The following is a 14,550-nucleotide window of genomic DNA, read 5'->3' on the forward strand; positions in this document are numbered from 1 at the left end:
CATTCCTTTTCGCACCCGGTAGGTTATTAAAATAATTCAGAACGAGATTCTAACCAAATACCTTAATTGATTCTCAAAATTCTATGAGATTTTGTGAAAAATGAGTTGGACAAGAACTACATTGTACATATAGGTCAATTCCCGGAAATTCCGAGGGGCAAACTGTATATTCCTCTAAATCTAGAGGGAGGCGCAAATTTGTCGTTTATTTCGACCTTTGAATGAAAATACCAAAAAGCGCATTTTTTTTAATCCAGAGGGGGTGGGGTAAAATAATCTAGGTGGAGGAGTATGCTCTCTCTCCGCCATTTACGTTAATCAATATGCATGTAGAAATTTCTACCAAGTGAAATTTAATGCAATGATAGATTTTTTACCGTAAGGGACACAATATTTCAGAAAATCCCTGCTCTTAAAAGAATAAACCCCTTCTTAGGTCTATTCACGCCTGAAAACCTCTAAGATATCGTTTTTGGTTGTTTCAAAAATTATGAAATTATTCGGCAGCACCACATTTTCCTCAGTGTTGCCATGTTAAATCGTGAAAATAAATACGCAAGTCTATTTACTTAAATTTGGCAACACTTTTTTTCCATAAAAATGCCAATTGTAACGCTTTGCTATATATTTTTAGCTTATTTTGCGTATTTTCCACCAACATCCCTTTTTTAAAATTTTGCACTGTCTACTGCCAAAAACTACATATGGAATTCTTTTTCATTAGAATTGAACTCCTGATGTTCCTAATTTTTGAAGACAATTATGGTTAATTAATTACGAAAATTTTATGATATGTGCGCAGGGTCGTATCCAGGATTTTTTCGGGCAGGGAGGGGGGGGGGTCACAGAAGAATTTTTTCATGGGGGGATTCACAGAAGAATTTTTTCAGGGAGGACCACAGAAAACTTTAAAAGCACATCAGAAAATTGTTCATATTTTTGCTACGTTTTTAACAGTCGGACAAAAATTTCCGGGAGAGGCGCGGGGTCCCCCCTCGCCTCTGTATATGCGGATACTTGTGTCATTATCATTGCGTAAATTTTCGCATGTAATTAAATATTTTTTTTTAACTTTTCTCATAGCCGACGGGCGAAATGAAGAATTTTTTTTTTTTTTTAAAGAAAAAAGGCATTCTGAAACCAAAAACAATAGGATTCACACGTGAATTTCCAACGTATGAAGGTGCTTCTTTGATTCTGGCCTATGGCATTTCGCTAGGAATTTCAGGATTGCAAACATGTTGTAACTCATCTATGTTTGGTAAACAGGCTCAAGAGTGCCATTTTTGGACTGATTTCTTTAATCAGTGAGTCGTTTTTTGTGTTTTTTTTCCGCGAAATTTTTAAGGAACCAGATGGGTCTTTACGAACTACGGGAGAGGGGGTGGATGAGGAGCTTACGGCCCACCCAAAAAAGCAGATTTTCCTATATTTCAGGGTACTTCTAATTCAAGTATGGTATATTTTTATTCTTGCCCCCCCCCAATGGCGGATCAATGGGTCGGGAGGGGGACCCCGGCTCCCCCAAGATTTTTGTGGTGCCCTCATTCCTTGTTTTTTTTTCGGTTTTTCCGTTTTTTAAAATAAATTTGTCAATTTGGTCAATTATTGGCGCCCTTAATACATTTTGCTCTAGATCGTCCACTGCCCCTCCCTGAAAATAAATCGTAAGTGAATTTCTGGCTCTTTATACTCAAGACACTTGGTTTTACTTATTCTTCTATTTTTTTTCTTTCTAAGTTACAAGCCGATTTAAAGACTAAACCTGGAAAAGTATAAATTAAATTTCATCAACATTAATTATTTGGGATTTAATATACCTTTCTCTTACGCAACTGGGGTTGAACATTAAATCCGATCTAATCTTTTTTTTTACTGATTTCTCGTGTTTTAAGAACAGTTAAAGGCAGTTTTATTTCCGACAATCGGTTTTCTATTGTCTAATTTTTCTTAACCAGTTTTTAAATGAGGGATGTAGGCAGAGGAAAGGGGGTCTCGCCACTCTCCAAAATCCTATTTTTTCAAATTTATAGGCAATTCTTATTTAAATTATACAAAAAACATTATTGCCCCTCCTGACAAAAAATCCAGCGTACGTGCCTGTTTTAAACGTTCTATGCGATTTCAATGAAAAAGAGAAGATTGATTCAACATCATTTTAATTTGGATAGCCATTGTGTCCAAATGACAAAATTAAGATCATTTTTGTCATTAGGGTATCAATCCCGAAGGGATTCTGACTTCCCGCCATTTAGTGTAGGCCTACATCTCGGAACGCCACGCGTGCTGTACAGTTCTGCCACGATTGGCATAATCCCCAAAACACTTGGCACCCTCTCAAAAATGCTTGGCACAGTCCCGCCATGCTTGACAAGAGCCATCAATTTCGGGGGGAGAGTGCAAAAAATTAAAAACGCATCAAAATTTGTTTATATGCATTTTCAGTACATTTTAACAGGTTGAACGAAAATTTTCAGGAGGAGAGGGGTTCCAGCCCTACCCCCTTCTGGATACCCCCTCCCCCGCCTTGATTCTTTTGATCCATTCTTAGTAGTTAACTGAGAAAATCAAGGTGTCGTGTAGTTTCTGGATTTTATAAAATACAGTGTATTCTATGGGAGGGGGCTCGAAAGAATCACAATATTATCATTTTTTACTTATGCTTGATATGTATGACATGAGGCTATTTTTATCCAACATTTTAGGATGAAGATAGCACCAAAATTAATGATAATGACAATTGTATTCTGGAACACACCCAAAGTCAACTGCTTTTCAACTGGTTAATAATTTATGCTAGCCACACATACAACGTAAGATCGTACCATCGCTATCTCATGATTAAAAACGGCCTATTATCGTTTAAGAAATTCCAGTTAGCAACTTACAATATTCAAAAACAGAGTAAACACGACTTCCCCGCAAAAAAAAAAAAGAAAAAAATAGATAGAAATTTTTTTTTCAAGCGTAGGTTGTCTCCAAATGGAGTGCAAAACGGTCAAAAGGAAAGATGTAAAGGGAACTGGAGGGGGTATAGAGTGAAGCTCTGAAGCTTTAATTTCTGTTCGTTTTGAGGGTAATTGTGTATTAACCCAAAAACACTCTGGAAGTTAAGTTAGGTTAATCATAATGAAATATATAATATGATGAAAATATAATATTTTAAGGTACTTATGCATTATAACAAAACCAACGCTATAGACTGTACAAGGAAACCAGACACGAAAGCAGACAAACGTGTATTTGATGGTGCTTTTGGGAGTTTAGGGGAGAGGTACCTAGGTTAGGTATTTAATATATGCTATGCTTACCCCCCCCCACTCCACCAATGTGCAAATATATAGCCCAAATTTGTTTCTAAACTATTGTTTATTCATATTATTTTATTTCATTAGCATTAACCAAACTTAACTTCTTTCGTGTATAGCGCTGGTTTAGTTATAATGCATAAGTACCTATATTAATAACAAAATTAGGGAAACTACAACAAAGAATGGTGTTGGTCCATTATTCAGAACACTCAAGAATTTTGATCTGCATGATCTGATACAAACCGGTTTAGCTATCTGTATTTGGAGACAATTAGCTAAGACTCAGTGGAAAAACTACGTAGTAGTTATACTTTAATTAAATATTTAATATATAGTTTGAATATTGATTAGGCATTTAATATGATGCATTCTGGGCGGCCTGCTTTCCATAATTTTCTGCTGTAATTCCCATAATTTTGTTATATTGTCATTATATTTTGGCATATTTCATTAGGATTTACCTAACTTCCCTTCTTTGGCGTGAACGTATTATATTATAAACCTAACCTAATTTAACCACCTCTATATATTAAACATCTAATTAAAATATACCTGCATCTCCATCGTAGTTTATTTCACAAAAGTATGAGCTAATTATAACCGAATGCGAAAGAAAAACCTGTTTTACCCAGATCAAACAAAGCAAATTTCTTGAGTGTGTTCGGGATAATACACGAGTATCTTTTCGAGTTTTAATCTTGCTCCTTAATTTCAGCTGAAACAACTTTATTTTCTATTCTCAGGAGTGTGAGGTACTTAGAAGCCTAAATAATTTGTTTTACTTTTCGCAATTTGGTATTATATACGAGTATTGTTTAGAGGAATTTTGCGCATTTGAGTAACAATGCACACTGTAGTTGTTTTTTGCTTGCATTCGTTTAGAAGTCGAATTTTCGGTACTCAAGTATTATCCCGATCACATTCAAGTTCTTCACCTGAATAAAACCGATTTCTCTGTCTGCATTCGATTGATAATTAGCTTAGGCTCAGTGAGATAAACTACTATAAGATTTTAATTAAACATTTGATACAAATATTTAATATACTTGGTTAGGTTCGTTGGTTAGGTATTTAATATAATACGTTCTGGGTGGTCTGCTTCCACAATTCTCCGTTGCAATTTCCACAATTTTGTTCCTAAAGTATTGAATGTTCATCATATTTTGGTATGTTTCATAACGATTAACCTATCTTCACTTCTTGAGTGTGGTCGGGGATAACACGTAAGTACCGAATTTCCTTTTGAAGTTTTTTCTTTCTTTTCCATTTATTTACTCCACTGCTTTTTTATATTTCTAAGCAGGAAAAAGTGATCTTATTTTACAATCCAAAACATTATTCAACTGATAGTCACCAAGGCTAGTTAAGCCCAGATATGAAGTAAAAAGTTTCTCAAAAACCTTATTATCCGTAGGAATAAAAATTGAAAAGGTGACCAGAATTCAAAAGCTTTAAAAAGGGAAAAATTTTAAAAAAAAACTTATTTTAAAGGGTGATTCACCCGTTGGATGAGAGGCCTAAATAGTTTTATCTGCATTACACAAACGCAGAAAATAAATTGCAGAACCATTGTTTATGTAATTTACCTACATTTGAACAGTCGCCTAAATATTACGTATTGGTATTGGGGCAGCAACCTTAGCAACAAAATCATACGTGCAATAAATTATATGCAATATCGCAAATATAGATGAAGATAAAGGGTTATTGATGTCGGCCATGAACTGTCGCCGAAAGGCTATTAAAAAGCCACCGGTAATTCGTGCTAGCCTAAATACACTGACCGAAAGACCTGAACAGCTAACCGTTAAACTAACCGTGATGAGCAACGTCAAACCGTTCGTGACAATGAACAATAAGAAAAGAGACTTTTCTTGATCTAGAAAATGGACAATATAGCAAAACAACATTATAATTCCGAATATCCGAAAATCGAAGAAGATAAAAACGTACTTCTGTACTTTTAGCCCCCCCCTCCCGGAAGACATAATCTCTTCCATGGGGCATGGGGGGTGTAGCCTACCTGTTTGCGCCTATGACTAGTTTGTTGATATTCAAAAACCGGAAGAATAACATTTTTTTTTACTTCTTTTGTCATTTCTGCTCTTACAGAAGCATTTGACTCCGTTATTCCTCCCTCCCAATGCCTGTACAGAGCTTGAAGGAAAACAGTTAGCCTCCTACATCTTTTTAAGAGCCAGAAAACAAATAAAAGATTAAGTAGAAAAATAACAAGTTCACGAAAGATTTTATGAAAAACACTTGGCGTAAATTGGTACTTATGTATTATACCGCCAATACTCAAGAAGTGAAGTTAGGTTAACTCTAATGAAAAATACTAAAACAAGATGAAAATATAATACTTCAGAAACAAACTTGAGCTATATTTTTGCACATTAGGGGATGAGGGTAACCAAACTACCCCCACCCCCTAATGTGCAAATATATAGCCCAAATTATATAACCAATGTATTCAGTCACTCTTCACTTGTTTTCCACTGCGCGTAAGCTAATTGTTTCTTGATACAGACAGGTAAAACCGGTTTGTTATCAAGTTTTACAGAGCGTAGACTTGAGTGAGTGGCGCATAATACACAAATACCGAAATTCCTTCCCCCTACGGAAATTAAATATACAATCTCTACTAATATGTTCTTTAGGGCACGGACACAGGCCTAATCATGGGGGATTCATGCCTGAAATAGACCAAGAGTAGTTTTCTAGCTTAGGAAAAAACCAGTAGAGATTAGTTCTCACTTGGATTTTTATCTCAAGATTTTACGACAGAGTCGATAACCCCTCGAAAGTTGACAGGTGATATTGCATAAGATTAAACAATCCAGCAAACAAAGACCGGTTCTCCAGGCTTTAGGGGAAGGGTACTAGAATGAAAATTATTCGCAAATGGTGCAACTTTTCAGAAGCGAATATGATCAAATTCTTAGATAGATAACAAGTATATGTTGGTCTATCAGAAACAAAAACGTAATAGGCATTAAAGCCACTGCAGGTAAATGCGTTTTTGCCAATAACGGCCAAGGTGATAAGAAATTAGGTGACTTTCTTTTTTGGAGGAGTGAGTAAAGGGCTTAATTTCCAAAAGTTTGACCTGAAGAACACTCTCCCCACCAACAAATTCGGGGATGACGGTTGACCTTGTCCACTGCACTACAATAACAAAATTCTTTCTCCATTATATTCTGGATATCTCAATCGGATTTTCAGAGTTGCTTTCACTATACATGTATTCTAGCCCCTCCAGGCCTTATGCCTGGATTTAGCCGTAGCTAGATTATATCCCAATTGTTTTTGTCAATTAATAGGATATACGAGTTTGCTGATACTTCATAGTTTTTGCTTGTTGCCATTAATGCAGGGCTCCCACGGCATCAATAAAGTTAATAAAGCTGTCAATAAAGTTAATAAACCGTTTTCCTCGCATAGCTTTGTTGACTTTATTGCAGTTGGAAAGAAATTAAACTTAATTTAAGTTTTTCAAGAAGGTCCGCTAAGTTCAACCAAGAGCACAAGATGAGTGGAAAATTCCGAATAAACAACATACAAATTAGTTTCTACAAATATAATCGTTTATACTTGTTTAAATATTTAGCTTGGTAAAAGAAACGAAAAATATTTTCATTTATTATTAAGAGGAAAAACTGCTTAAAAAGATGGTTTTCTCTGCTCCGTGTCTGACTATTTCCGTTACTTTCTATGAAAAACTGCTGTTAAGTCAAAAAGACGAAATGCTTGTGAGTGGGACAAACTTTATGGTTCGTGCTTTTATCACAAACTTTATTAACGCCGTGGGAGCCCTGCATAAGAATTAACTGTTGATGATAAATAATCACATGTGATGTGATTATGTGATAAATCACATAATGTGATTAATCACATTATGTGATAAATTACAAACTTTATTAACGCCGTGGGAGCCCTGCATAAGAATTAACTGTTGATGATAAATAAGCGCACAAAAACGCAAACCCATGAAATTATCAAACTTTTCTAAATGACCTAGGGCTATATCTGTCCCATTAGCGGGGGGGGGCTTGGACACAATTGCAATGACAGCGATTGTACTTTCTTTTCAGTCTGATTTCTGCCTTAAACCATGTCCATTTAGGGCACAGGAAAGTATTTTTTGTTACTTTCCCATTATGTGGACACCTTTAAAAAGTCAAGTTTGGTTAATGCTAACAGTGAAACGGGTGAGACAGATATCGACCCAATACTAAAATAGTTGTTACAGTGGAATTGAGTGTAACGGGTGATCTAATATGAGTGTTAAAATTACAATTTGGGATTTAAACGTATTTAATATATGCCATGCTTTACCCCCGCCCCCTAATGTGCAAATATATAGCCCAAATTTGTTTATAAACTATTATATATTCATCCTATTTTGTTTTATTTCTTTAGCATTAACCAAACTTGACTTTTTAGAGGTGTCTCACATAAGAAGTGTCACGTCATGGAAAAAGTAGGGTAGCATAGTAGCTATGCTACTTGGCAGTTTTCATGGCCCAGTGAAATTTGTTGGCAGATGTGGCAGCTTTTGGAATTCTGTCGAATTCTGCTACTGGCAACTTTTTCCATACCCGCTTGTAAGTTTCTGACTCTTTAGAAATATGAAATAACATTGAAAGGAGAATGTCCTATACAGGAAAAAAGATTTTTGTCCTGTAAGAAACCTTAACCTATTAATTAAGTCTTGATTCAGGATTTCCAATGCAAGGAACTAGAGCGTATACACGGTTGTTCGAAAGTGTGGGGGGCAGGACAAATTTGCATGGGCGCCGTGGCTAGGGGAGGAGGGGGCACTGTAATTAATTTTAACCTGGGTGCCACCAGCCAATACGTTCTGGGTGGCCTGCTTTCCACAATTCTCTGTTGTAGTTTCCACAATTTTGTTCCTAAAGTATCAGCATATTTTGGTATGTTTCATTATGATGAACCTAACTTCACTTCTTGAGTGTGGTCAGGGATAACACGTAAGCACCAAATTTCCTTTTGAAATGTTTTCTTTCTTTTCCATTTATTTACTCTGCTGCTTTTAAATTTCTAAGCGAGAAAAAATGAACTCATTTTACAATCCAAAACATTATTCAATTGGGTTTTCAGCGTTCACCCCCCCCCCCCCGTGGAAAATACCCCGGCCCTGAGCATTTATGATGAACAACGAAAAAATGAAAAATAACTAAGAAACAAAACAGCTAAACAAGAGATTTTCAGGCAGTGAACACAACAAAATATAAAGCAGATATTTCAGCAAAGACCTCTGCCAAGCTGTTCTCAGTGCTAAATGAGATATTAGCCAATAATTGGGGCTACTGAGAAAGAAACATGTTAAGAAAACAATACTTACTCCATAATATGGGCTGCAGAAAAAATATAGTCAACACATATGGAAGGGGCTTCCACTAGCCTATACTTTACTCTCAACCTCTCTAATGTACAATATATAGCCAGCATTATATATTTCCCATGTATTTGGCATGCACCACTCTTGCTTCAACTCATATATCATTGAATTGAATCAATGAAGAAACAAAATAGCCTAACACATACCAAAAATACAATTTGGGCTATATATTTGAACATACTTGTTGTTTTATTGTATGTCATGTAGCCTACTTACAGTGTTGTTTCAGAACATGTTAACTAGGCCTAGCCTAACTACCCCCCCCCTCCCCTGTCCCAGAGCAAATTATGCTCCTGTTGCAAACCCAAAAAATCTACAAAACTTAGCATAGGCTAGACTAGGGTAAAAGACCTCTTTTTGGCAAAGACCACTTTTCTTTGGCATTCCAGAAAAATAACAATAGTTGTTTGCATCACCCCTTTTCACTACACCTTGACGCAATGTGTGGACAGTAACAAGAACGCTTCCTTCTTGATAAAGTTTTCACCAATATTTTGTCAGCATAAATTAAAAATATGGTTTTTGTTATGAAAAAAAAAAATTGAAAAGAAAAAAATAGGCCCTATTTAATATTTGTGATTTATAGAATAAATTTCAAGCAATAAAAGTTACATTTCTAGAATCAGAAGAAAATCAGCTTTCTGTTAATATGTGAATAAAAGTGAAACACTAAAAGGATATATAGGCTACATCAAAATAGGATAATTGGTATTTCCAAAAAGAGGTCCCTGTAGGTAGACCTAAGTCAATAAACTAATATTTCAAGTGTTTGATCTTAAATAATTTTAATAATAACCATATTGATGCATAGCTTAGATTTTTAGCTGTTCATTAATACATACAATTCTTCTCAATTTCTCTTTGGTAACAAGATGTGGGGGTTTAAGTTTTCCACAATTTTGCTCAATTGGATACTGTTTTTTTACCCTATATCCTAGGGTTATAATCTGATATCATTGGGGAGGGGCGGGCTTGGACATAATTGGGTAAATATCTACCAAATCATATTATTGACTTACACATAGGCCTAAAGTGAATATACCACTCGATGCCTTTTTTATGCTGATTACGAATATAATAATCATTTCTATTGGAAATGAATTTCAGCCCCCCCCCCCCTATATATGCCAATTCAGGGTATATATTTTGATCAATATATACCAAATCATATTATTGAGTTAGGACTAAAGTGAATACACCATTTGATGCCTTTTTTATGTTGATTATGAATATAATAAGCATTTCTATCGGATATGAATTTCATGCCCCCCCCTATATATGCCAATTCAGGGTTAGGTTAGGTTGGATTAGGCTAGGTATAGCCTATATAGGGGGAGGGGCTGAAATTCATTTCCAATTGAAATGCTTATTATATTTGTAATCAGCATAAAAAAAGGCCGTCAATATATACTTAATCATATTATTGAGTTAGAACTAAAGTGAATACACCGTTCGATGCCTTTTTTTATGCTGCTTACAAATATAAGGATTTATATCAGAAATTAATTTCAGCCCCCCCCCCCTATATAGGCGAAACCTAACCTAACCTAACCCAACCTAACCTAACCCTGAATTTGCCGATATAGGGGGGGGGGCTGAAACTCATTTCCGATAGAAATGCTTATTATATTAGTAATCAGCATAAAAAAGGCATCAAATGGTGGATTCACTTTTGTCCTAACTCAATAATATGATTTCGTATATATTGACCAAAAAAGGCATCGAATGGTGTAGCCTATTCAATTTATTTGAAACTCAATAATGGATTTGGTATATATTGACCTATATTTCTACATTAGGGGGTGGGGGCAAATTTTGTTTCTGATGTAAATGGGAGGTAAGTTTAAACTTTACCCCACCCCCACCCCCCGAATGTAGAAATATATACCCTGAATTGGCATAGGCCCTATATAGGGGGGGAGGGAGGCTGAAATTCATTTCCGATAGAAATGATTATTATATTCGTAATCAGCATAAAAAAAAGGCATCGAATGGTGTATTCACTTTATTTCTAACTCAATAATATGATTTGGCAGAAATTTACCCTTTAATTAACAAATAACACCCTAATTAAGCCTTGAATAAATTACGCTAGAAGCAAAACTAGTATAGCCTATATCCTTTGGCAAAAGTTACACACATAGCCTAAGTAAAAAACTAACCTGGATGCCCTTCTCCAACAGATTCAGAGGTAAATAGAAAAGTTTCAATCTCAGGTGTGCCATTTTCATGAAATCCATTCATTTTTGCTTCGTGCATGGTATAATAATTTTTGAATAACAGAATCCTTTCAGCAAGAACTTGCAAACGGAAAAGAGGCTTGATCTTAATCGGCATTTTATTTTATACTTCAGTTTTCCCAGCTGTCTGACAAGCGCTTTGAGTGAAGGTACTATCACACCATCTATTTTGTATGCTTTGGTGATAAAATGCTGAATACCACATTTTTCATTATTTTTTGTTAACGCCTAATGTAATTCCGCTTGAACCTACTCAGATATAAACTTGTTTTACCTTTTCCACAATTCTTGGGATACACCACAGTCACACCTGTTAATAGAAAGACCAAAATTTATGAATGAGACTGAAAGGTTAAGTTGTACTACAGAAATGGAAAATTCAAAAGTCAAGAATGGGTTAGAAAGGTCTATTATAAAGGCTAATTCATTTTTTAAAGTATTGCCTATAATTGCTTAGAGGTGCCAATTCATAAGAATTTAGGGGATGGACAAGCATTTTCTTAGGAAGATACAAGAAAAAACAAAACAACATACAATAAATATACCTAAAATGGGGCATAGTAGTTATAAGTTATGTCCGTGCCACATTATAGTCACCAGGGTTGCCACCCTGACCTGGAAGAATTTACTAAATCGGAGAGGAAAAATTTACTAGATCGCATCTGTTTTTACTAAATACTCAAAAAAAATGTGTGCGCGTGCGGCGTAGCCGCACGCGCACCATCAAGCATCGATTTTCCAGGCAATTTACTTTTTTATTAAGATGTGGGGTTGTTTCCACAGATGGAAATTAAGAGGCTAGTGCAGCCAATTTTTCATGATGGCTGGAATCATCAAATGTGCCAGACACTGATTCTCTGCTCCTCTCAAATGTAAATTCATGAGAGCGAGAAAATTTTTGTTTTTGATTATGCTGCGCAGAATCATTTTCTACGAATCTTGGGGAATTCAACTTTAAAACCTAATGCAGATGCTATACGATCGAAACCATGGTGGTTCTACAGTAGAGATGTGCTGATGACGACCGATCCAGAGCCAAGCGGTGGAAGTAGTAGCACAGACACTGGTGGAAGAGAGAAGGCAAATGGATTTTGTAAAGCTGAAGTTATGTGTTAATGCTTGTAAGAGTGGACCAAGGTAGCGCGTGGGCGGTCTTTTATCTTACGGGGAGAGGTGTTGGGGTTCAACCCGTGTTTCTTTCTTTTCAGATAAATGACCTGTTTTCGTTCCGTAATTATATTTGCGTAGATTCTCCTATAGTATAATTTTCAATGACAATTTAAGGTCTCGTTGCTAAGCTATAGTTGTTTTGCAAAAAGTAAGCTTTGAACTAAATTCTATTTTGGACATCCTGGTTTGAGTCATTGAAAGATAAAGCTAAGAAAGTAGAATGGGTTTTGAATGGGGATTGAGAGGAACGGTTAGGCCAAGCGAAGGTCCACCCCTATGAACAGTTGCTGTAAAGAATATTATTTTTGAGTTAGTCTGCATTTAGACCCCGTTCGGGGAAGCATATATGTTTTGGTTGTTATATGTGACCGTTTGGAAGAATACAAGTAAGGTATTTTCTACAAATTGTGTACTAGTTTTCCCGGAACCCAGGCAGGGTAGGAACAGAGGTACGAGATACTGTCATTATTATATTGACAGGGGGGTTTGTTACCTCCAAGGAGAGAGTTAGAGATTTTCAGTGGTAGCCCAGGGCGGGTACAGTTGGATTTATAAAGTAGCCATTTGACCACTCGATCACGTTATCATACTCTGGGACAGGGTATACTGTAAATAGGGCAGCACCAAACCCGATATTTGCAGAGCCGGTGTCGTAGACGCGGGCATCACATTATAATTTGAGGCCGGGGCTTTCCCCTCCAATAAGTGGTGACACCCATATATTACCACGCCAATACTGGTGGCATTGTAGCTTACCACTATAATGCTGGTGGCATGGTGACCTACCGGTATAATATTAGCACCTATCAACCCTAACATTGGTGGCTATCAGCTCTAACACCTTTTTAATAGTCGAAAGGGATTTGAGGGCAACTCCCCCCCCTCCGTCTCACGCCCACCTTTTCCCCAAGCGCATCCAATCAAAATTTTTAGATAACCATTTTATTCTACGTAGTTGAAAGTTTTGGAAATTAGGTCTTTAAGGATGACAACCCCTCCCCCCACAGCCCTCAGGGCAAGGGTCGTAAGTTATGCCCTGGGGGCATATAAATTTATTATTGAAAGCGTTGTCGTACAAACTTCAAAAGGGCTCATTCAGTTGGAAATTGAAAGGGCTAGTGCCTTTTTTAATAGTTGAAAGTGATTGGATAGCGACTAACGCCCCTCTCACGCCTACCATTTTCCCAAACACATCTAATCAAAATTTTGAGATATCCATCTTGTTCAACGTAGTTGACAGTTCTGGAAATTAGGTCTTTTAGGATGATAACCCCCTCAGAGCCCTCAGTGCAAGGGTTGTAAGTTGCACTTTGATGATAACCCCCTCAGAGCCCTCAGTGCAAGGGTTGTAATTTGCACTTTACTGAAAAATACAAATGAATGTGCATTGTCAGTTTAATATACATATACTAATATTTAGTAGTCAAAATGTTAATATTGTTTGATTTATTAAAGTTATAAAAGTAAAAACATTTATATTTTTTCAGTAACGTGCAAATTTTGTTCTGGCCTTGGGAAGGCATAGGGGTTTTGCGCCCAACTTATGTTAATTTCTGCTCGTTTTGAGTTTGACTTAGTTATTTATTGTAATTTTTGTTCGTTTTGGGTTTCATTTATTTATCGATGCTGATTTGTGGTAGTTTCACGCATAGTAGATTATTTGATTTTATTTTTGCTCTTTTTTTGTTTAATGGAATTCTTTACTTTTCTTTGAAAAACTTATTTTGTAGAAAAAGTTTTTTAATTATTGTCAAGAAAAATATAAATAGGGAAGGCTCTTCCTTTTGTAATACGTCAACGGTAGAGCGCTGACTGACGGACCAACCGTAATGTCCGGTTTCTATACAATTCAAGCTACTAGTGCTCACTTATTCTTCTAGAAAGTGGGATAAATAGGGATTGTCCTTCCCAGAAAGGACTTGCAGTTTGTATCATAGGCGGCACAATAGCCCTGCCTAAATACAGGGCGATATACGTACAATATATTGTTTTTTTTTGTGACCAACGTTATATGTATAGAAGGAGTTAATGTAGAAATTCAAAAGGGCCTCATTCGATTGTAAATCGCAAGTTCTAGTGCCCTTTTAAGAGTCAGAAGTGATTAAAGGGCAATCCCCCCCAACGCCCATCATTTCCCCAAACACATCCAATCAAATTTTGAGATATCCAATTAGTTCAGCATATTTGAAGGGTCCAGTAATCGACAACCAACCCACAGCCCTCAGGGCAAGGGCTGTAAGTTATACTAATTACCCATCATTAACATGTAAGGTTTTTATGGATGGGCTGGTCGTATAAACTAAGGAGGAGGCTCATTCGATTAAAAATCAGAGGTTCTAGTGCCCGTTTTAAGAGTAAAAAGTGATCGAAGGGAAACTAGCCCCCCATGACCTCTTTTCCCCAA

At 36.3% G+C, this 14,550-nt stretch overlaps 1 protein-coding gene across 1 annotated transcript in view; it reads right to left on the reverse strand.

The window, feature by feature from the left end:
- Sam-S (S-adenosylmethionine Synthetase) overlaps positions 1 to 11,055 on the reverse strand; it is a 41,596-nt gene extending 30,541 nt beyond the window's left edge. Inside the window, exon 1 of the mRNA XM_089099278.1 lies at positions 10,899 to 11,055. Coding sequence (XP_088955404.1) covers positions 10,899 to 10,995 — 97 coding nt within the window. The 5' untranslated portion in view covers positions 10,996 to 11,055. The remainder of the gene's footprint in view (positions 1 to 10,898) is intronic.
- Positions 11,056 to 14,550: the final 3,495 nt, after the last annotated feature.

The sequence above is a fragment of the Artemia sp. Qi Xiang Cuo genome, chromosome 13 (assembly GCF_049724085.1).
Source record: "Artemia sp. Qi Xiang Cuo chromosome 13, ASM4972408v1, whole genome shotgun sequence".
Lineage (NCBI taxonomy): Eukaryota > Metazoa > Arthropoda > Branchiopoda > Anostraca > Artemiidae > Artemia > Artemia sp. Qi Xiang Cuo.